This window comes from Astatotilapia calliptera, chromosome 1 (genome assembly GCF_900246225.1).
Source record: "Astatotilapia calliptera chromosome 1, fAstCal1.2, whole genome shotgun sequence".
Taxonomy (NCBI): domain Eukaryota; kingdom Metazoa; phylum Chordata; class Actinopteri; order Cichliformes; family Cichlidae; genus Astatotilapia; species Astatotilapia calliptera.
The window spans coordinates 4,537,790-4,560,855 of record NC_039302.1 but is presented as its reverse complement, the minus strand read 5'-3'; the positions used below and the strand labels follow the sequence as shown (position 1 = coordinate 4,560,855).

The 23,066-nt window shown below is 44.0% G+C and overlaps 1 protein-coding gene across 2 annotated transcripts in view; it reads left to right on the top strand.

Moving 5' to 3' along the window:
* Positions 1–20,656, top strand: part of map1aa (microtubule-associated protein 1Aa) — a 58,806-nt gene extending 38,150 nt beyond the window's left edge. For both annotated transcript variants that reach the window (XM_026148122.1, XM_026148195.1), the window contains 5 exons: positions 6,748–6,830; positions 8,347–8,487; positions 8,606–15,509; positions 15,597–15,823; positions 17,690–20,656. In XM_026148122.1, the coding sequence (XP_026003907.1) occupies positions 6,748–6,830; positions 8,347–8,487; positions 8,606–15,509; positions 15,597–15,823; positions 17,690–17,845 (7,511 nt within the window). In that variant the 3' untranslated portion in view covers positions 17,846–20,656. The remainder of the gene's footprint in view (positions 1–6,747; positions 6,831–8,346; positions 8,488–8,605; positions 15,510–15,596; positions 15,824–17,689) is intronic.
* The last annotated feature ends 2,410 nt before the right edge of the window (positions 20,657–23,066 follow it).

Here is a 23,066-nt window from a genome sequence, read left to right as displayed (position 1 = left end):
CAACACGGATATTAACTATTTGTAAGTCTGGGATGTGCATCAGCAACTACCTTTTGAAACAGTCCGACAACATGCCGCAAAGGAAAGCTGTAGTGTCTGACACCACGGAGGGCCCCAACCTACAGAGCAGAGAAGCTAATGAGAGGACTAGCATGGGAGCCGACGCGCTGTTGGATATTAGATCCGAACCAGCGGTCCGCGAGGTGATCCGGGAAGTAACTGTGAACCTCACTAAAGTTATTGAAGATAAACTTGGACGGTCTCTGCTTTTACAAGCACAAGGAAAGCAGCTGGAGGACCACGAGACACGGATAAAGGAAGCGGAGGCCCGGATCTCAGTTTTGGAGGATGCCACCAACCCGGCGCTGGATAAGCTCCAGTCACTGGAGAAACGGGTAAAGGAGCTAGCGGAGCACGCTGATGATTTGGAAAATAGAGGGAGGAGGAAAAATATTCGTATTATTGGTCTCCCGGAGGGCGCAGAAGTTAGCGACCCTATCAGTTTTTTTTTTGAGTGCTGGCTGCCTGAGCTTCTCAATATCAAAACAAAAGCAGGTCGAGTTAAAGTGGAAAGAGCGCAGCGCACAGCAGCGCAGCACACAGCAGCGCAAGCCCCGTCCTCTGGACAGAGAGCATGTCCTGCACTGGTGAGACTGCACAACTATCAAGACAAACAGCGGATTATGAACGTAGCATGGGCGATGAGCAGGGACAACCAGCCCTTGAAGCACGGGAATGCCACAGTGATGATTTTCCAGGATTACTCAAAAAATAAATGGCTGGGCCAGCGTTGCACATCGCAAATTAGCTCGCATAGACACATTAGTTGTGCCTCTTCTTAATGACGGTATCTTAGCTAACAACCCCAACTACCAGATTCAACTTGTAATTGGCTAAAAAAAACTTAGCTTACTGGTGAGAGGGACGTTGCTTGCTGGCAGTTTTAACATGTGTATCTCTGTATTAACAAACATGCCATATTGGCCCAGTTTATTTTTCTTATCATTGTTGTGAGGAGACCATAAATAGCATTTGTCTTTTTATTTTTTTGTTTCAAAATAGCTGATAACTATTCGCTGATAGCTGCCAACATCTGCAAACAAATATAATCTATAAAGTTGTTCTATATAGTGTGTAACTGTTAATATAGTGTGTTATTAAATTTATTGCTACTGCAGTCATATGGCACATTGACTTCTGAGGAAATTTTAGATGGCACTCATCATCAGAAAAGTTGCCGACCCCTGGTATAAGGGATACCGATAGTGAAATGTGTTTTATACGGAGAAGAAATTGCCATTATGAATATTTACTGTCCCCCTGGTCACCCAGGAGACTTTTTGATTACAGCCTTCACAAAATTTGTGGACTTAAATGTTAGAGACTCATTCATTGGAGGGGACTTTAACTGTCATTTAAACCCAATTTTGGATAAATCTCCTCAGGGTAAACTGTCTCTCTCACCTCAAGCCAAGACCCTCGTTACCTTATGTAGGGAACTGGATTATGTTGAGGTGTGGAGAGCACAGCATTCAGCAAATAAGGAATTTACCCTTTTCTCTAAAGTACATACTTGTTATACAAGAATTACTACTTCTTTGTCCCAAACCTTATTTTACCATCAGATCTAGCTTGATTGGTAACATAGTCATAGACCATGCGGCAGTTTTCATTCATCCGGTCGTTAAGTGATGACGTGACGAATCCTACTTCCGGGTCTAAAGTAGTCTGCGTTTAATATGGCTTTTGTGTTGTTAACATGTTTAATGTTATGTATTTTCTTCTATTTAATCTCAAAAAGCTCCTAAAACAGTCAGTGATCACTGTTGACCTCCCTCGGCTTTTATTACCGCTAATCATTTATTTAAGCTCAGTTTTTAAAACCTTAGGATGTAACTACAGCCCAGCCCATGCAGCAGTATATGAATGACTAACCTCGTATTATGGATGGATTATCTCAGTTGTTCTCCTGGCTGAAGTTTGGTCCTTTTACAGCATCCTGCCATGCGATTACATTTGTTCCTGACCACCGAGAACACTCACGTTAACTTTTATCGAGTGGGAAAAAAGTTAGCTTGTTTATATTATGCTAACATAGCTGTGTCGCTAGCGGTCACGTAGCACATCATTATATACCAGCTAGCCAAAGTTCAATAACCCTACAAACATCACTGCTGTTTAGTTTTCTGTCTTCATTTATGTTGGAAGTGATAACAGAGCTGTACGTTTAAATTTTTTTCCAAAACCCCGCAGTCAGGACATGCTATATTGTATTTAGATAGAAGCTAGCGATAACATGCAAATTTTGCAGAAAAAAAGTAACGCAGCCTCAGCTGCAAAAGAAAGGGAGCATGCATGGCAAAACATAGCCGACAGAGTCAATGCGTGAGTGTTAATTTAAACACTGATCTAGGGATTTCCACCCATTTAACACGTTATTTTATTATATTTTATTTCATTTTTTATTTCATACATTTTATTTTGTGATGTGATGTGAGCGCAGGTGCAACCCAACAGGCCCCAAACGTTCCTGGCAGCAAGTAAAAATGAAATATAAAAATGTAGTCCAAACAGGTAAGGTGTAATTGTATTATGAGCCATAGTGCTTGGTCTGTTTGTCCGATGTAAATCAATTGCAGTTAGAGGCTACATTAATTTCCCCTCTGTAAGCACTTATTGAAATTATCTGAGCACATTACAAGTACATATTTGCTTACTCTGTATGCTCAAATGTGACCCGTTATAGCCAACAGAAAAAAAGCGGAGGCCCGAAAAACAGGTGGGGGTCCTCCACCACCACCACTCACAGAGGCTGAGCAGTTGGCTTCCACATTTGTGATAATGTTGGCAGCATCACATATGATCTTCACAGTGCAGAGAACACAAATTAGCATCCATTATGATAATGAAATAATTTGTTAGTTTGAAATGCTACAGGGAGCTATGTACCTGTACATTAATGCTGTGGAAAGACTTCCTGTTCACATAGTCTCCTTCATTTACTGAAGGAGCAATGATTGGAATGTGAGTGCCATCTATACAGCCAATCACGCCTGGGAACCGTGAGAATAAATGTAAAATTTAAGTAGTAGTTCAAATATCACCACATCATGAATTAAGTTTCGTTCATCCTGATACCTGCAATTTTGTGGAATCCCTCTTTGATAAATCGTGTGGGTCTATGACCGGGGAACACCACAAACGAGTACAGGAGACGTTTCAGTGCAACTGTAACATTCCTGACTGCCCGACAGACGGTAGCCTTGGAAACGAGTTTGCACTAAACTGGCTTCCTGAAATAGGGCCCTGGTGTGGTGATTTCCCTTGATGCCGAGAAAGCATTTGACTGTGTCGAATGGTCTTACCTGACTTTTTACACTACACCAATTCGGTTTCAGTGGAAACTTTATAAAACTGGATTAAGTTACTTTATAACAATTCCTGCTCTGCAGTTCTCACAAACAGGTTTCGGTCCTCCAACTTCCAGATACTGAAGGGAACCAGACAAGGCTGTCCCCGCTCCCCTTTGCTCTTTGCCTTAGAGCCACTGGCAGAGGCAGTACGAGCTCAGGCAGACATACATGGTCTATCCATAGGACAAAGACAGCACAAGATACGCTGATGATGTACTTGTTGTGTTGACTCGGCTGGAATCATCAATCCCCTCTCTGGTTGAAACTATTAATAAGTTTAGTGAAATCTCAGGCTATAAAATTAATTATAAAATTAATATAAAACGATAAAATTAAGCAATGCCATTGGGCAGTCTGAAACAAAAACCGGGCCCCGTCTTCATTTCCCTTCACTTGGTCCCCACAGGACTTTACGTATCTGGGAATTAGGGTCACACCCGCCTTCGACCAGATGTATAAAAGTAACTTTACAATAGGGGGGTAAAGTCCTGGCTCGGTCGTATCGCTCTTCTGAAAATGAACATTATACCCAGGCTACTTTACCCAATACAGATGGTGCCGACCCTCTTCCCACACAAAACTATCCAAACTCTAAATGGCTGGTTTAGCTCCTTTGTTTGGGCAGGGAGGAAACCTCGTCTTAAAATATCCACGTTATGTCTTCCATCCTCAAAGGGGGGCTTTGATTTCCCAGATATAAGGAAGTATCAGCTGAGCACCCATATGCGTATAGCTGCCGATTGGGTACAACAGCCTTCTCCTGTCTGGTTGGATATTGAGAGCTCTATGTCCAGCTTCCCTTTGAAAAATTTGCTTTTTGTGGGAAAACTCAAGACCTTAAGGATGTTCTGTAGCAACCTACTTACATTATCTACTGTTAGAGCTTGGCGAATGGTTCAAAAACTAGAAGGAAGGTCTCACCTAACATCTCTTTTCACTCCGTTATCCGATTATCCTCTCTTTTTGCCTGGAACCACCGACCCCGGCTTTTGGAACTGGGCTGCGAATGGTATTTCTACCTTTTCTGACTGAATGGACGGGTCTAACTTTTATGTCCTTTGACCAGCTAATCGATAAATACAACATTCATAGGACTTATTTACAAGTGAGGGACCACATCCAAAGGGCTACAACAATACTTACTAATCAAACCGTCTCTAACTGTGAAAAGCAGATATTTCAGCCAAATCTTAGAACCTCTATAAAAATTTGTTATGGCCTGTTAACAGAATTTGGGGTCATGGACACAACTTATTTGGGAAAAGGAATTACATATAAAGATTAGTAACGAGGTATGGGACGAAGTCTGGGAGAATGCTAAATCTCTGAGCGTCTGTAATAAAGTAAAGGCAATCCAAATTAAAATTTTACACAGCGCTCGCATTTCACCTTCTCAACGCCATAAATACAATTCAGACCTTTCTCCGCTGTGCCCTAAATAGGAATGGGTATCGTTTAGGTTTTATCCGATACCGGTGCCAAACCGGTACTTTTGAAACGGTGCCAGTGCTTAAACCGGTGCTTAAAGAATGGAGAACACAAAATTGGTCCAAAAACCTCTCATGTTCAGCTGGGTTTTTTTGTAAAAAGATAACAATGTTAGCCTTTTCTGCAGCTATAGGGGATTTATGGCATCACTCTTGGCTGGAAGCAGTGCTTAAACAATGGAAAAAACAAACTTTGTCCAAAAACCTCTCATGTTTAACTGTTTTCCACTTTTTCTTTGGTCATTTTAGCCTTTTTGGCCAGGGTGAAGGGAGTATCTGCCATCAAACAAGAAGACAGCCGCATGTAGCTATGATGATGTTTGCTAGTTCACCTTACATGCATTAATGTAATAACGTGGTTAGCCTACTCAACGTAAATTACACGAACAACATTAAGCTACTCACGCAGAGAAGAACGGCTGCTGCTGCCGTCATCATCCGTCATCATTTCTGCTACACTGGCAGGGCTAGGGGCCAGGACTCTCCTCTTCGTGTTTTTGGGGGATGTTGCTAACTCCGGGTCCGATAACAGGCAACCCACCCACAGTAGATGTGCTCGGTGTGAGGTCTCGCAGCAAGCTATCAAATACGGCGCATTTCTCGGCTTTTAAAAAAACGCTATGCGTCGCCAGGTGTTTCATCGGATTTGAGGTGTTACCTCCTTTGACAGTATCACAGTATCAGCTTAAAGCACTTGTTGCTGCTGAGTTTGCATATTTTGCTGTGAAGTACAGCCAGACTTTTGACCGCTTTGCCTTGGTCATTTTTAATCTGTAGCTCTGCTCTAAAAGAACGTACGTACCTGGCCCCGCCTACTATCCTCGGAAACGTAAAATGATTGGCTAGAATCTAAAGTGTATCACAGCTCAGGAAAAAAAAGCACCGAAATAAAGCACCGAAATAAAGCACTGAAATGTGCGCTGCTTTTCGGTCTGGTTACTACAGTTTATGTCAGAACCGGTGCCATCATGGCACCGGATACCGGTACCCATCCCTAGCCCTAAATGTAAAATAGAAATGGGCAACCTCATGCACTGTCTATGGTCCTGCCGGAAAATGCAACAATTTTGGTTTGTCATAAAGTGTGAACTGGATAAGATCTTCACCACTGACACTGAATGCAACCGATTGTGTATGCTACTTTGAGTGGCAAACGACACAATCAGGGGGAAGTTTGGAAAGCAGCTCTACGCACTGTTTACATTCTGTGCAAGGAAATGTGTCCTTTTGAACTGGATCACGGATACGGCCCCATCTAAGAGTCAGTGGCACCGGACGGTACTGGAATATATGTCACTAGATTTCCTAATATGCAAGTTACATAGTAGGGACAAAACGTTTCATAAAATATGGGACCCATTTATGGCGTATGCCGGTTTGGATATCTCTACTATTTTCTCACAGGCCCTGGTATAATGCAAGCATGTCACTGCTATTTTACATATGTGTATTGTTAATTGTATCACATAATCAAAATTTTTCTGGATTTTCCATTTATTTATTTGTATTCTTGAGCCGGGTTGTTTGTTTTATTTTGTTTTGTCTGTTTTGTTTTGTTCTGTCATGTTGGTTTTGCTTTGTTTAATGATGGTGTCAGTGTAAAGTTTAAAACTCAATAAATACATGGAAATGCTCTTAAATATTAACTTGCATTGCCATGCTTATCATCCAGAGTTACGGATGCTCTACAGTCCTAATATTTACTTGACAGAGGTACATGTGAGACTCTGCATTTGTACTGTACCAGAAATTCTAATCTGTTTGGCTTTAATCAGCTGATGGTTTGCTTCTTGTTCCCGCCTGGTCATCAGAAGACCTTTTAAGTTTTTATGTATCTGTTCCTGCAGGCCAGAGAATTCTCCAGTATCAGAGTGATGTCCTCCAGACAGTTGTGTTGGTGAACCCATCAGAGGAAACTGCTGTTTCAGAGGTGAGTCACATTCAGAGAGCATACAGGAAACGAGTGCGTGGCGATGATCAAAGTGTTTGGTTCCTATTTGGAAAAGTTTTTTCATTTAAGTCACACTGAGGAGTTCTGGGCCAAAGTGTTCAATGTGATCTGAACTCAGTTTGTCTTATGAAGACCGTAGCAATACCTGCTGTTCACCAGGGATCCCAGAGTTGGAGGTCCATGCCTGTCCCAGGCTTCTCTGATTAGCATCAGTACACTTTGTCAGCTGAAGGACCACAGTGTGAGTCACAGACAGTGTGTTCATGTTATCTGTCTTTGACTGCAGATAACAACTTTCATACTAGTTTTGTTTACACAGGTCGACCTCATAGCTTTAATTAGTCACTATAAACATTTAATTAGTCCTTCACGAGTAACTTGCATCTGTAGATCAATGTGGAACTACTGCCAAGTCTACATCTACAGGACTGAAACAGCTGGTCCCTCAAGCTGCCCAAGAAACTCACAGTTTTGTGTGTTTATTCTCCTTTTAATCATTTTCCTTAGGCCTCCGGAATCTCAGCTTCTCAGCTACTTATGACTAAATCGAGACTTTAAATGTGCCTAAAATGGGTCCTGTTTGTCGCAGAAATAGAAAATACTTTTTCAAACATTCTATTTTGGGTGTTAAGTGACAGGCGCTCATTTTTAAACTGCTATATTTAGATTTGTAAAAAGGAGCAGGAGTTTTTGCAGCCTGACTGACCTTTTTTTCTTAAACTCATTTTGTTAGAGCAGCTATTTTGATTGGACATATTTAGCGTTCCATTCATCACACAGAGGACAAACTGCAGCTATTTTACTCATTTCCAGCTCCATGTAGGCTACTCTGTTCTACATTTAAGCAGCTTTGTATGATGACTTGTTAGCTCCATAGACAAAAAGGAATAATATTGAATATATTTTATATCAATTATTCACAAAAAGAAAAATATCCATTTATTAAGAAAATAAAGAACATTTAATTACTTTGTAATCGTCCTGCCTGAATTGCTTAACAACCATCTGTAAAGCATTTTTCTTTCCTTTGCTTATCAGCAGCAGTTGGCCCTGGTAGTCCAGGAGCACAGCAGTCATCTGGCTATCCGTTACTTATGAAAGAAAAAGAAAACAAGGAGCCTTTTGTGCACAAGTAGATTGTGTTTCTGGTACAGGCTAGGCCGTGACACACCCTTTCAGTTCATCCTAAAGGTGCCGTTTTAGGTCCTGTCCCTTTAAGGCTAGCTTTCCTTTCCCGCCCTCCGTGTCTGATTAGCTGCTTTTCACACACAGAAAGTTGGAATTGCAGGTACATGTGGGATAAAATGATCCTATAAGTGTTTGGATGTCTGCAGCTTTGAATCAGTCCATCACATGTTTGGGTACTGAAAGATTTTTCATCATCCTTATGTGCTGCCATTTGACTATTTTGTTTGTATTTCTGGTAGATTATTGATGATATAGTATTCTAAATATATCAGTTGTTGTTACAGTCGTATTACTATCCTCTGCCTAGACTCGCTCACTGATCACCGACTCTGCTGCAAATAAGTTGCTGATCCTGAGCGGCCAGAGCTCTGAGCAAGGTGGTGACATCCAACTGCAAAGTGGAGCCTTCACCTGGCAACATTTCTCCGACATCATCTCCAACCCTGAAGTAAGCTGCACGTGCGTTCACTCTAAATACTTTGTTTCAGTGTATGCGTGTATAGATCAACGTGGAACTATAAAAATGATTTTGGGTCATGTTTCCCTCTTCCTGTGTTTGATTGAAGGTGATTGAAGTCCTGTCCAGGGCCTCTTCTGAGCAACCGTCGAAGCTTACCGTTTCCTGTCAGGGAGAAGGGGGCTGGACCTCCCTGGGCCAAAGCCAGGAGCAGCAGTCACTCCTAAATCTTCTGGAATACCGCCTGAACCCCGAACCCCACCTCCCCAACATGGACGGAGTCACAGAGTTTACAGAGTATGTTGCAGAGACAGTGGATGTGCCATCACCTTTTGACCTTCTGGAGCCCCCAACCTCCGGTGGGTTTCTGAAGCTGTCCAAACCCTGCTGCTACATCTTCCCTGGAGGCAGGGGAGACTCTGCTCTGTTTGCTGTCAATGGATTCAACATCCTGGTGGACGGTGGGTCTGAGCGGAAGTCCTGCTTCTGGAAGCTGGTTCGGCACCTGGACAGGATCGACTCTGTCCTGCTTACCCATATTGGCGCAGATAACCTCCCTGGCATCAATGGGCTGTTCCAGCGAAAGATTGCTGAGCAGGAGGAAGAGAGGAACCAAGACTCTGGCTCCAGCAGCAGCGGTGACTGGATGAAGAACCTTATTTCCCCCGAGCTCGGGATTGTGTTTTTCAATGTCCCGGAGAAGCTGCGGATGCCTGAGTCCACCCTTAAGGTAAAGCGAAGCATTGAGGAAGCATCTCTGACACTGCAGTACCTCAACAAGCTTGGCATCACACCAGAGCCTCTTCATAGGGTAGTAAGCAACACGATTGAACCTATCACACTGTTCCACAAGCTAGGTGTGGGAAAGTTAGACATGTATGTTCTAAACCCCGTAAAAGAAAGCAAAGAGATGCAGTTTCTAATGCAGAAATGGGCCGGAAACAGCAAGGCCAAGACAGGGATCATGATGCCGAACGGAAAAGAAGGAGAAATATCGGTCCCCTATTTAACGTCAGTCACAGCTCTCATCGTGTGGATTCCTCATCGTCCAACAGAAAAGATAGTCCGTGTGCTTTTCCCAGGAAATGCACCACAGAATAAAATATTTGAAGGCCTAGAGAAACTAAAGCACCTGGACTTTCTGCGATACCCAGTGGCTACCCAAAAAGACATATCATCTGGCGCACCACCTCCCATCATAAAACAGACCAAAATAAGATCAAGAACTGATAGCAAAGAGAGTCTGAAATCTTCGCCCAAACCACATTCGAAAACAACTAAGAAAGAAGCCAGTGGACCGGAGGAAGAGTCAAAGAGCGATACCGGCAAAGAAAATAAGGCTGAAAAGAAAGAAGAGAAGAAACCCAAAAGTGAAAGTCTAAAAGCCACCAAGCAACAGAAAAACAGTGAAGTAGCCCCTGGAGTTAACAAGATGGAAAAAAAGAAAATATCAAAGGAAAAAGCTGCCAAGCAAGAGAAAGCATCAAAGATGGATGAGAAAAAAGACAAAGAGAAAAAAGAAATGAAGAAAGAGAAACGCGAGGTAAAGAAAGACGAGAACATACGAAAGGAGGAGAAGAAAGAAAGCAAAGCCAAGGAGGACAAAAAGAAAGATCCAAGTAAACCTGAACTGAGAAAAATCACAAAACCAGACCTGAAACCATTAACCCCTGAGGTGAGGAAAACTTTGCACAAGGCCAAGACTCAGGCTAAACCTAAAAGCGACAAAAATAAAGCAGTGAAGGAGGAAGTGAATGAGAAAAAACCAGTTTTAAAGAATGTGCCTGAAGAGGTTGAGGCAGCAGCTCTGGCTGACAGATCCATTGTGTCCTCACCCGAAGACCTCACTGAGGACTTTGAGGCATTGAAACAAGAGGAGCTGTCCAAACACAAGACAGAACCGATCCAGAACGATGTCATGCCTGAGCTAACAGTGCACTCTGACGCTAAAGTTTCTTCCTTAGTTTTCCCTGAGGAAAAAGTCACAGCCTCAACCACTGAGACAAAGTCTGCTTTGCCCAAATCTCCAGTCAAACAGGAAGAACAGGTGGTGGCGGCTACTCAAAAGAAGAACTACGGCGATGATGGTTCCAATAAAAAGTACGAAGAGGAGAAAATGGAAAAATATGATAAATACTCCATAAAGGATGATGTAAAAGATAGATCGAAGAAGAGCGAGAGCTCAGAGGAAGAGGGCGATGTAATCGAGAAAGCTGACCTTGAAGGGACAGAAGACGATGAGGTCCTGAAGTATAAAACTGAGGAGGTGAAAAAGGAAAAAGCAAAGGAGTGGGACACCAAGCCATCGCAAAAACCGTTACCAACTGCACAGGCAATAGCAGCCTCTGCCTCAGAGCAGTTCTCTTTTATCCAAGATGAAACCATACCTGGATACTCTGAGACTGAACAGACCATCTCTGATGAGGAGATCCATGAGGATACCGAGGACAGGATTCCACAGCTGCACTATGATGTGGGCTCTTATGACATCTCTGTTCCCGACGTTCCCGGCACCTTTGATTCGATGCACGGTATAAAGGAGATGAAGAGTTCCGCTATATCTGACGTTGCCGATGTCAAACCCAAAGCCTTTATGGGAGGTCCCGAACCTGAGCTTGCACCTTACCCCACCATCATTGCTGCTCCTCTTGCTGAAGAGGAGCACATCTCCTCAGCCACATCCATCACAGAATATGACAAACTGTCATCCTTTGCCACATCTGTAGCTGAAGACCAGTCCGTTGCCTCCGTGACAGCGCCCCAGACCGAGGAGGCTGGGCGGAACTCTCTCCTGCTGGATACCATCAACAGCATCCCCTCACGTGCAGAGGCTGCCCAAGGGAAGGACTATCTCCACTCAGCAGGAACCATCTCACCCACCTCCTCTCTAGAGGATGACAAGTGTTTTAAGTCTCCTTCCTCTGATGAGTATCAGCCCCACATCCCTGAGATCGAGGGTGAAGTGAATGTCCCATCAGTCCAGGATGAAGAAGATGATGACGAGGATGAGGATGAGGACCAGACCCCAAACGTTGACATCCCTCTGGGTAAACTTCAAGAGGGCTACGAACATGCAGCCTCCATGATGCTCCAGGAGAAGGAGAAATCGCCCTCGTCCACTTTTTCTCCTCCTCCCTTCTCCACTACACAGTACTCACCCTCACAGTCTGTCAAAGAAAACCTCTTCATTGCAGAGGGATTTAAGACTGGTGTTGAAATAAAGCCTGTATCACCCCCTCCTTCATCATTCTCCCCAGGGCTAGAGTCCCACTCCAGGCAGGAGAGTGAGGAAAGATGCCTAAGTCCGGACGATAGCACCATGAAACTTGCATCACCCACACAGTCTGTGCCTACCAGCAGCGGCTACTCTCCAACGGAGGAGAAGCCCTTTAGGACAGAAGACAGAGACGAGGCAGTGACCAGCACGAAAGCTGACATCCAGAAAACAGAGAAATCAGTCACCATCTCAGACAATACCTCCTTCATTGGTGTGTCAGGTGACAAGACCATGTTTGAAGCATCTGAAGAATCTGAGGAGGAGGAGGATGACGATTATTATGCCAAAAAGGATCTACAGCCTACCGTCAAGGCAAAGCTTATGGAGGCCAAAGAGGGTTGCTTCTTAGATGATGACTTTAGTTTTGATGCAAAATCTGCAGGAACTCAAAAGGAAGTTGTGAGCTCAGGCAAAACAAATGTGGCCTTTGCCACAGAGGAGAAACCCAAACCTCACGTGACGTATTCGAACAAAGATGAAAAAGATGACGACTTTCCAGTTAGGGTAGGGTCTCAGCCTGTTTTGAGTGATCGCGCCGAAGCTGACATTACAAAAGACAGCGCAGAAAAAGCAGATATCACTATTAAAGAGCCTGAAAAAAGTGTTCAGTTCAACCTGTACGAGTTTCCCGAGAAGGAGGGTAAAGTAAAGGCCTCATATGTAAGACAGGACACTCCCTATGTGCACGGCAAAACGTTCTCTTATAGTGACATTTACGACAGCAAGACAAGCTCAATTGACTCTGACTCATTTCGTCAGGAGTCCTTAGAGGTCCTTAAGGTGGAGAAAGACGTAGCAAAGGACAGCGCAGATCTGCTAAAACATGAGCCTCCCTTCACAGTCAGGGATAAGATGTCAGAAAACGAGGGATTTGCTGTTTCTTATGGAAAGGAGTCCTTATCGTGGCTAGACTCCAAGAGCACTCCAGCTACAGCTCAATTCGAAAAAGAGGTGAAAGAAAAGGAGACATCTAAACACAGTGAAAGTAGTCGATTCCCTTCAATGGCTGACAGACCTGAGGCATGGACCACTTCTTTGTCATCAGAAAAGGACGTCAGAGTCCCGACTGACAGCACAGAGGCCTCAGCGTCGGGTGTAGACAAGCTAGCTGCCTCGGCCTACAACGAGAAAGGTGCGTGCTTGGAGATTGATATGCGAAAGCTAACGGCGAGAGACGAGGAGGACTATGATGATGATATTGTTGATGACGACGAAGAAGAGGAAGATGACGAAGAGGAGGAGGAAGAGGATGAAGGTGCTGTTGATTCTGATATTGAGAAAGGTGCCAAAGAGAAATCTGAAAAGGAAGTGAAAAGTCCGGTCAGTGAAACGCTTGGCCAAGACAAGCCTGAGTTCATGGTTTCCATGGCTGGATATGGTAACAGCGGTCAGGGGAAGCCAGTTATTACAGGAAGCAGTTCGAGCTCCCTCACAACTGTCGAAGATAAAACCAAGGCCGACTCGTCATCGCTAACCGGAAAACCACTGGATTTAGGGGCTGCAGGTTTCTCTAGCTACTCATCAGGATTTGAATACAGCAGCGGAAGTGACGAGAAGGAGACGTTTGTGCCCAGTCAAAGCTCAGACAAAGCAAGAGAGAACTTCACCTTGAAATCAACAGACGGCAACTATTACCAGAACGACAGAGCTGATTCTGATTTTGAGAAACAAAAGACACCAGATCTTCTGAGTAAGAGATCATTGGACACAAGCTTCCAGTACACCACAACCACCGCTGCCCCTGGGTTCTCCTCCTCTTCCGCCTACAGCTACTCCTCCTCCACCTCGGGGTCTCTGTCCACCAGCCGTCAGTTCGGAGAGGAGCTGGAGACACCTGCCTCAGCCGAGCCTCTCTTTGAGTACTCCTCCTTCAAAGATGAACACTCGCCCATTACGGATTCTCCATTCTCCAGCTCTGCTGTCGCAAAAGATGACTATTTAGAAGTGACTGAGAAACAAATTACGGCTACGAGTGCATCTGAGACTACCTCCAGTTTGGCCCGCTTCTCACCTCTCAGTCCTTTTGAAGAGGTTAAATCATTCCCCTCCCTCTCGTCCAGTACCTTTACTGATGACAAGAAGGAGCACATGACTTCATTAGGTGGACTAACAGATAAAGTCTCTCAACCTGAGTGTTTTTCTAAGCCTGAGTGGTCTGAAGGGTCCCAGCTGGACACAGCTGTTGGATTTGGGGCCACAGCAGCGTCACCATTCTCTCAACTTTCAGAGCTCTCCAAGGACAAGGAGGCAGCTAGTGCTGCTCTGTTTGGCGTCACGTCCTCGCCTCGGCCAGACATAGAAGGCAAACATTACTTTGAGGAGACCGAAAGCAGCGAAGAAGAGGACGAGGAAGCGTATATGCGTGAGATGACTCTGAGGTCTCCTTCTAGTGGCCTGGCTAGTAGCCTTTTATTTTCTGACAAGCCTGTTGCTCCACCCATCGCTGAAAAGCCAGGAGATGCGCTTCCAGATGTTCTTGGCTCCTACACTCCCTCAACGCTTCAGACCAGCAAGCCTGACACAGTGAACGGGCCCACGGAGGTCAGCACGAGTTCCATGCTCCCACCTGCAGCAGCAGTAACTGGTGCAGCTTTAGGCTCAGCCAAGCTGGTGTCACACGAGGGAGCAGCAGGTTATGTAAGGAGCTCCTATGAGTGGGAAATGCCAAAATCCCAGATGGGAATGGTGCCAGGAGACTCTCCCCCTCATTACCGTCACGATGATGAGTTTGAAGAAGAGTGCGAGATGGAGCCAGAGCATCCTGCCCGCCCGCTCTCACTCTCCTCAACTGATCAGCCGTTCCGTTCACCGTTCTACGGGGAGGAGTGCAGCCGGGGAGGGCAGGATGACGAGGACGACGATGACGACAGCGATCGGGATGCACCCATAGGAGCCACCTCCTCCTATACGAGCCGCTCCTCTCCCGGATATTCGTCTTCTGAGTACAGGCAACGCAAAGAAGACCTCTCACCTTCCTTCATCAACCCTTGCATGCGGCAACTCTCCAGTGACGAGGACGATGAGGAGCAAGGCCGCAGAAGTGATCAGTCGCAAGAGGGTGACGAGCACGACCTCTCAGTCAAGAGAAGGGCTCACAAACACGCCCATCAACACCAATCCCACAGCAGGGACAGCAGTTCTCTGCACCAAACTGGTGGGATGTCAGCAGGATTAGGCTTGGCCACGGAGGACACTCCACCCACCTCGGTCAGCGAGTCTCTGGCCTCCCAGTCAGATTCGGATGCACCCCCGGGCAGTGAAGAATACCCTTCAGCTACTGTTGAAGGCAACATGGACTCAGATGAGGATGCTGACTACATGCCAGTTGATAAAGCTGCCCTAGGAGGAGGCAGCCACCACTTTAACTCCAGGAGGAGCCACGATCCTTCTCCTGCTCCCCTCATGGATCCTTCCCCACACCCCCCACGGCCAGACGTTTGCATGGTGGATCCCGACTCTTTAGACAACGGCTCCCTGAAGAAAGAGCCAAAAACTAAGAGCTTAAAGAAGACTGCAGGCAAAACCAAATCAGGATCACCAGCTAGGCGCAAGCGGTCTCCTATGCCTGTCAAACAGACGCAGTCTCCTCGTAGTGCTTCGCTGAAAAAGAAGGAGGCCGACAAGAGTTCGCGGATGTCTCGTCTTTCAGATGGACAGGGCTCCAAAGATGACGACCTGTCCAGGTCAAGCTACAACCCTGGCAAAGGGCTGACTAATGGTGTCAAAAGCAGTTCAGGTGAGCAAATGTCATTGAAAACATAACATCCTAACTCTTTACACAACACAAAAGGGAACAATGGTTTGGCCTTCTTTACCCACACAGGTTCTCAGAAGTCAGGCTCTGTGGCTGCTCCCGGCCAACCCATTTATGTGGATCTGACTTACATTCCCAACCACTGCAGTGCCAAGAATGTGGACCAAGAGTTTTTCAAACGCATTCGTTCTGCATACTATGTGGTGAGTGGCAACGATGCAGCGAGCGGCGAACCGAGCCGAGGAGTCCTTGATGCACTGTTGGACGGCAAAGCTCAGTGGGGATCAAACCTACAGGTATTATTTACGTGTGTTTTAACCCATCGATTTAAGTCATCACTGATGACCCTAACCCTGACTCTAACCTAGGGTTAGTTTTTAATACATTGTTCTCTATTAAGTTCTGGCAATTAGGGAACAAAGAATATAATCTTTCTAATTGACACACAGAAGAAACTATTCTTTTTTTCCTGACCTCCAACATGTAGAGCTAGGTTAAGGTTAATACTGGGGTTATCGACTTGATAAAAAAATATAAACACAATAATTTTCACTTTTAAATCTCAAAGGTTTGTGGTGGCATTTATTGACCACCTCAATCTCTTACTCGACCTACGTACTGAGGTGTGCAGCTGGTGATGCTTTTGTTTTCCACTAAGCCCAAATTTCCTTAAGTTGGACATCAGCCAGTGTTCTTTTGTGCCAGAAACCTGTTTGATGTCTACAGACATTTAACAATCTCTGATTGCTGTCAGAGCCAAAGAGGTGACAACAACAATCTGCGCTAGGCCGAAAACTAGATAGCCAGCATATTCTCCGTGATCCTGCTGTTCAGCGGTTGCATTCACTTCCTGTCGGGTAACATGAACAATCAGACATCAGAGTCATTTACCTCTTTGTCCTTCCAAACCAAAACGCTCAACTCCGGTGGCTTTGGCCATGTTTTATATGCGGTCTGTTAGGACAGCTGAATACTACTACAGCTGCTAGCTTCATAAATAGGTTAAAACAATTACATTTGCCAGCTTAAGTGACATCACTGAGCTATAAGAGTGTAAACATACGTCATGAATTTGTACAATTGTGGTCAAAACTTGGCATGAACGTCATGGTAATTACAAGCTTTTATTGATTTGTTTGCACTGTTGTCTTTCCAGGTTTGAAGAATGGTGCAGCAGTACATCTTTAATAATCTCTAATACATTTAAAGAAGAATAATTGGGTTAGCTGAGGGTAAAAAGTACATATACACTCACACTAATATTTGGTTACTTCTCAGCAAGTTGCTTCCTGACTCAGTGGTTTTGGTAGACACCAGCAAGCTCAGGGCATAATCCTGACTGAATATTCGATCAGTTGTCCTGGCAGAATTGGTAGAGCTTATTTAGGCTACGTTGACACTAATCCGGATAAATTGGAAAACTGCAGTTTCGTCTAAAAACTCTCCGCGTCCACACTATCGTTTTCAATCGTGTTCATCCACACTGAAAACGCTACGTTGCTGTGCTGCGTATGCGTGAAAAGTACGATGATTGACCTGTGTCTTTTCCGTCTGACGTTTGTTTATTTTCCGGCTCTTTGAGACGTCGCGGCAAAATGTCGAGGAAAAGTGCCGAGTTTTATCTGGAACATGTACAAACTGATATTAATCTTTAATAGGGCTTGAGAGCAAACAAAACAAATGCTGTACGATGCCGTCCGCCATCACAGTGTGGACGGAACGCCAAAACCGGAGAGAAAAAGATGCGTTTTCAAACCAAAATGTATTAGTGTGGACGTGGCCTTAAACAAGTTAGTTTGTTGGCACAGACCCAATCCTCTAACGATGGTACCCAGGCCTGTGCCATGAGGACCGTTCAAACATCCACCCAACTCCTGTTTGTTAAAGTCATTGCAGATGCGTGCTGCACAATCACTCCACACTTGAAAAAGAACAGTTCAAAGAAGCCCCAAATTACCAAGACATTATTAATGTCTACGATAAGTGTTTACAAACTTTTGACCGCAACTTCACATTATAGCAAGTACTGCTAAAACTAGACCGCACTCACCGCATCAAAGCAAAAACACAATCCTTCAAAGTGTAACAAGTTTAAAAATCTTCTAGGTACTCTCAGTTCTGGTGACTACACCTCCGCACTTTCCTTTGTGTTTCCCTCTCAGGTGACGCTCATCCCCACCCACGACACTGAGGTGACCCGTGAATGGTACCAGCAGACGCACGAGAGGCAGCAGGAGCTCAACATCATGGTTCTGGCCTCCAGCAGCACCGTTGTCATGCAGGATGAGTCTTTCCCAGCTTGCAAGATCGAGTTTTAAGATCCAGCGTTTGTCTCCTCTCTCCTCTCCTACTGGCCTCCCCAGTGTACATCGGTTTTTATTTACTCTTCTCTATAGCCCGATATGCAAACATGTATCTGCCCCAGTTATTTGTATTTGAGTCCATTTGTGTGAAACAGATCTGGGTAACTGTCTCTGTTTTCTAGATTTTTATTTATTTCTAGGGTTGTTGTGGCTATCACCATTTGTATAACAGAGTCGTTTTTTTTAATTGTTCACTGCAATCTTAATACTTTGTCGTGTGAAGGGAAGAGTTTTATTTTCTGTCCCTTAACCAGATTTTTTCCTTATTTTATATAACGCAGTGATTTTTGCCCCTTTGTATTGTCAAAACAATACTTAGAATAGGTTCTAATTGAAGCACAATTAAAGCCAACAACAAGCAAGTCAAACAAATCACGTTTGTGGTATCGGAGAAGATCTACGATATTTTCAGCTGCTCCGTTATTCACGGGCGGGTCGCCACAGACGCTAGCTCCACATTTGTTCATTTGGCATTTTCATTTCCGTTTGATTCCCTTCCTTACTGTTAGGCAGTGTGTAAATCACCACACAACAGAGTTTGTGATGAATTTCCTCTGCGTTTCCATTTCCGTCTCTTCGGGGCTCCCGCTGACGTAGAGAAACAGAAACCCAGAGGTCCACTCGGGCTTTTCAGTATATTTGCTGTAGCTATAGGGACGCTCATACTCAAAGATAATCTGTCTTGTAGTGACTTGTGCTCTTTCTAAAGTCCTTTCAAAGTGAAAACCACTTGTTCCAGTTTCTCAGTGACTGTTTTTCCTACAGTGAATTTGAGAAATCAGTTGTCTGCGTTTGTTTCTGTAGTCTTTGGTGTATTTCCAGTCAACATATCGTCACAGAGGTCACATAGAGAGCTGTAGGTGGAGGTCATGATGTAGTTTAAAAAGAATCATCTGATCTTTGGTATTTACATATTTATATCTTTACATACAGAAAATAGCACTCATTAGAGTAGAGTAACCTCATACCTGTTGCTGTGTCGATACAAAGGTTGTGTTAAAGAATGTATTCCATTACAACGATAGGAACATGTGGTTGTAAGGAGAGATTGCGCGTTCGCCTGGTTGACGGTCGCCCACATGTGCCTTTCTGTCCTGCTGTGCTGGAAGGGAAGAGAAAGTGATGGTAGAAATGTTAGGCACGCCTGTGTGCGATACATCGCTGGCTCCTCTGATGTTTTCTTGTCAGCGCACAAAAGGTCAGAGTTGTACATAGTGAGGGTAAAACGGCACCTTTCAAAGCACCCAATCAGTATTTCAGCTGCCACTCAAAGAAACACAAAGGAGTGTGCTAGACTTCAACTGGACTTGTTTTATTAATTCGCCATCATAAATTGTGCAATTTCTTTATTTTTTGTTGAATTTAGCCACAATCAACTTGTTGCATTTGATTTTGTATTAAATTTTTTCCGGCCATAGCTTGGTGGTCATTTTTGGATAGCACTTCATTACCTTAATATTAGACGTAGATGTGATTTGGTCGAGTATTATCGATGATGATTTCTATATTTTGATACTTTTTGGGGCAATTTAATAGATTTTAACCAGGAACTAAACCAACAATCAAACAGATGTAAGGACCAACAGGCCTCACCAGGGTTGCTACTTTATGATCCGCAACGAAAACGCAGATTTTCCCCTCTCTGTCTCCTCGGCTCAGCTAGTGACGCGTGTTCGACAGACGCTGGCGTCATTGGCTCATATTTACTTTGAATGTGAAGATGCAGATTACCTTTACGTTCTCCGTGGAGGACTTCGATATCCGGGTTGCCTTGGTTTTTGCTGCGCATCGTACCGTACACCCGAGTCACACTCGCCAGATCGGCCTCACCGTAGCCTGAAATACATCACATCAGCTGTGTGCAGGCTAAAGTCAGCGGTTTCTTTCTTTGAATGACAGGACACAGTCTGACTGCCATTCTGTCAACAAACAACTTACAGAAGTGACAAAGATATGGAGTCGAGGGTTATATATAATTTTATGTATAATTACATTTAGCCTACAGTTGACTAGGGTAAACTTTCCTGTTAACTCTTTGCGCTGCCGGGTCATTCAGTGACGCTGACATTCCTGCGGTAAAGGAATATTATAATCACGCACTACTCACATATAAGCAAACCACTCAGACTGCCAGACACGAGGGACTCAGTTCGCTCACGTCACTACATTTTTATCTATAGTGGACTTCCTGTTACTCACATTTCTCTCAGTCAAAGCTTAACACACACACAGCTAACTGCTCTATTTTCATGTGCAAAAAAACAAAAGTTAAAAAAGTCAGTATCTGTGGCATTCATACTTATCTGCAGTGGAACGACTCATAAATCATAAAGACTGTTGGTTTCCAGTGAGCCCTGCTTGTGCGTGCATGTGTACCTTCCTTCTGAGTTCTCCTGTATCGTAATAGCTGAAAACAAACCTGACTTAACATAGAGATGCTATTTTAAATTATGCTAGTTAAGAAGCTAAGCTGCCTGGTACTGAGGAGGCACTGTGCTGTAAGGAAAGCCTCGTGATTGTTTCCTCCCTCCTTTTCTGCTTCATGGTTTTACTTCCATCTCTTGTTTTAAGTGCAATATTCTCTTTATCTCTCTTTAAACGCGTAAACAGGTCAAATAGAAAAGTGATTTATTGTTGAAAGGGAAAAGTGTGGTGAAGATCAATAAAAATTATCATTTACCGAAAGAAAATGTGTCGGCTTGTCATTTTGTGTCTGCTGGGTGTTTTTTCTTCATACACTCACATGTGTTCGTACACCACTCTGCATCTAATCATGAGTAATTATTGATCACTGGCTCTCTTCCACAGTGGGTCTTTAGCCCCGCCCCTCCCTGAGCCTGGATCTGCTGCAAGTTTCTTCCTGTTAAAAGAGAGTTTATCCTTCCCACTGTCACCAAAGGTCTTGCTCATAAGTGGTGATATGATTGTTGGGGTTTTCTTTATCATTTGGAGCTATATAATTAAAACTGAATTGAAGACTTTTAGAAAACTTGACCTCTCACCTTGAGGTCACAGATTTGAACTCGTTCAAGAGTTTCAGGAGTTACATGGATGGGGTGAAACTCCAACCTCACTTCATTCTTCAGCCTCTTACTGCAGAGGGGTAAAAATTCTATTAAGTATATTTTGGATTCTCTGAACTTCGGCAGTGTTGGTATTTAAAGGTTGAACGAGCCTGATGTTGAAACAAAAAAACTACAATGTTGATAGAAACGTTACCATGGTTTATCCTCTGGGGATCATGACAGTCCAGCTTGTTTATGGGGAGATGTTTTTCAATAATTGGGAGTCGTCCTCTATGAAGACATTAATGTATTGACAATTAGTTATCTTGGCACAATAAGAAAAGGTCAGAGGATCAGTAGAGTTCATCACCAGAGAACAAAGCTTTCAGACTGCCCTGTCAAAACCTTTTATTTCGGTCTGAATCATGCTTGCGGACCAGCTCTGGCTGCCCTCTCAGTAAAAATGGGTGGAAACCACCAGATAACACCACTAATGTCAGACACAGCTTCTGAAACAACCACATCGTAATCAAACCATTAAAACCTTGGTTCATCCAGTGATGCCCCACATGATACACCCCACGTGCTGTTAAAGGGTTTCTAACTCTCAGGTGCAAAGCAGTGAGAACCGCGAGCCATGGAAACTGGTTACTGTAAAAGCTAAAAGAAATCCTAATATATTCTAATTAAATAGAGTCAGTTTGTTTAAGGCTTTACACTTTTATATGCCTTTATAAGTGATGAATGGTTAAGTTTATGAACCACTCATAGACTACTTTTCCTTCCTCGTGGCCTTAGTGTGGATTTAGCTATGTTGATTCATCTTGACACTCTGCGGTCCAGACACTGGAACAATCTGGGCTTCGTTCTGCTTGATGAACCCTTTAAAAAAAAAAAAAAAAAAGTTTAACAGCCACAAAGTATGCTGGATTGGAGTGCCGAGGCCCTCCACTGGTGATAGGAGCCATTTATCAACCAAAACAAAGCAAACAGATACGGCAGTGATTCCCAGACACCGTGGAGTCTGAAGATGGTACCATCCTAGGGGAAGGAGCAGCCGGAAGCTGGAAGACAATCCTCGCTGTGAGAAGCTGATGAATGGATGCAGCAATGACATCACTCGCTGGGTCACAGGATCAGGCTGGAGAATAGAGGGAACAATAGATGTGGATGTTTCCCTTTGCTTTGGAGCTGGAAAGAACCATGTACTCCTCTGAAGCAGATTTGTGCCTAGCTGGTTACTCTAAGCCTGTTAACTGTAAACCGTCATATCTGACCTGTCAAAGGTCAGTGAATCCACAGACAGCATGATGTTCCCATTTGTTTTGGAAACTTCAGGATTTTGTCCAAATCTTTTTTTTGGAGGCAGAAGTTACCTTACAAATGAAAGTGTGGAGTTAGCATGCTAGTTAGCAAAGCTGCATTACTAAACTGCACAGGTGCAGCAGACACATATAGGCTAATACCAAGTAACAGACAAATTATACTCACACAAAAGTCTGTAGCACACAGCAGGTCATAGTATTAGTCAGATAATCCAAAACCCGAAAAAGGTCCAGTTTAACGACTTGAAGTAGTGGATGAAGTCCAGCAGACTCCAACGGGGACACCAGTAATTATCATTAAAGCCTGAACTGCTCCTGTACTGGGCTGTAAGACTTTAACTACCATTGTAACATAGACTGACGTTTGGAGCCAACCTCGAGCAGCACAGAGTAAACTACAGTTTTAAATAAATCACTAATGTTTCAGGCCTTGCATGGTGATGAATGTCAGAAGATAAGTTGACGTATATAAAAAAGCTGATACAGAAGCACTCCTTCAAGTTTACACTGGGTGATTTTCCTTTTTAATGCTTTGGTTTGACTGAACGGGGTGCCGAGCTAATAACTTCATCCAAATATAGTCACTTAGCTCTGGTCCTGGCTCTGCTAGAGGATAGATAGACACAACAGTTACAGGCAGGCAGGCGGATACATGAGGAACTATATTCTAGGTCCTAGAATATAGGACTTCAGGAAAATCTAATGTTCAAAAAATATCGGGTCCTTTCCAGGACGGAGGTGCAACAACTTGCCAAAGACCGATGGGCTGAACCAATGAGAGCAGAAAACATCTTTCTACAGTCAGTGAAGGTTCTCAGTCATCCAGGTCATCGTAGTCTAAGGAGC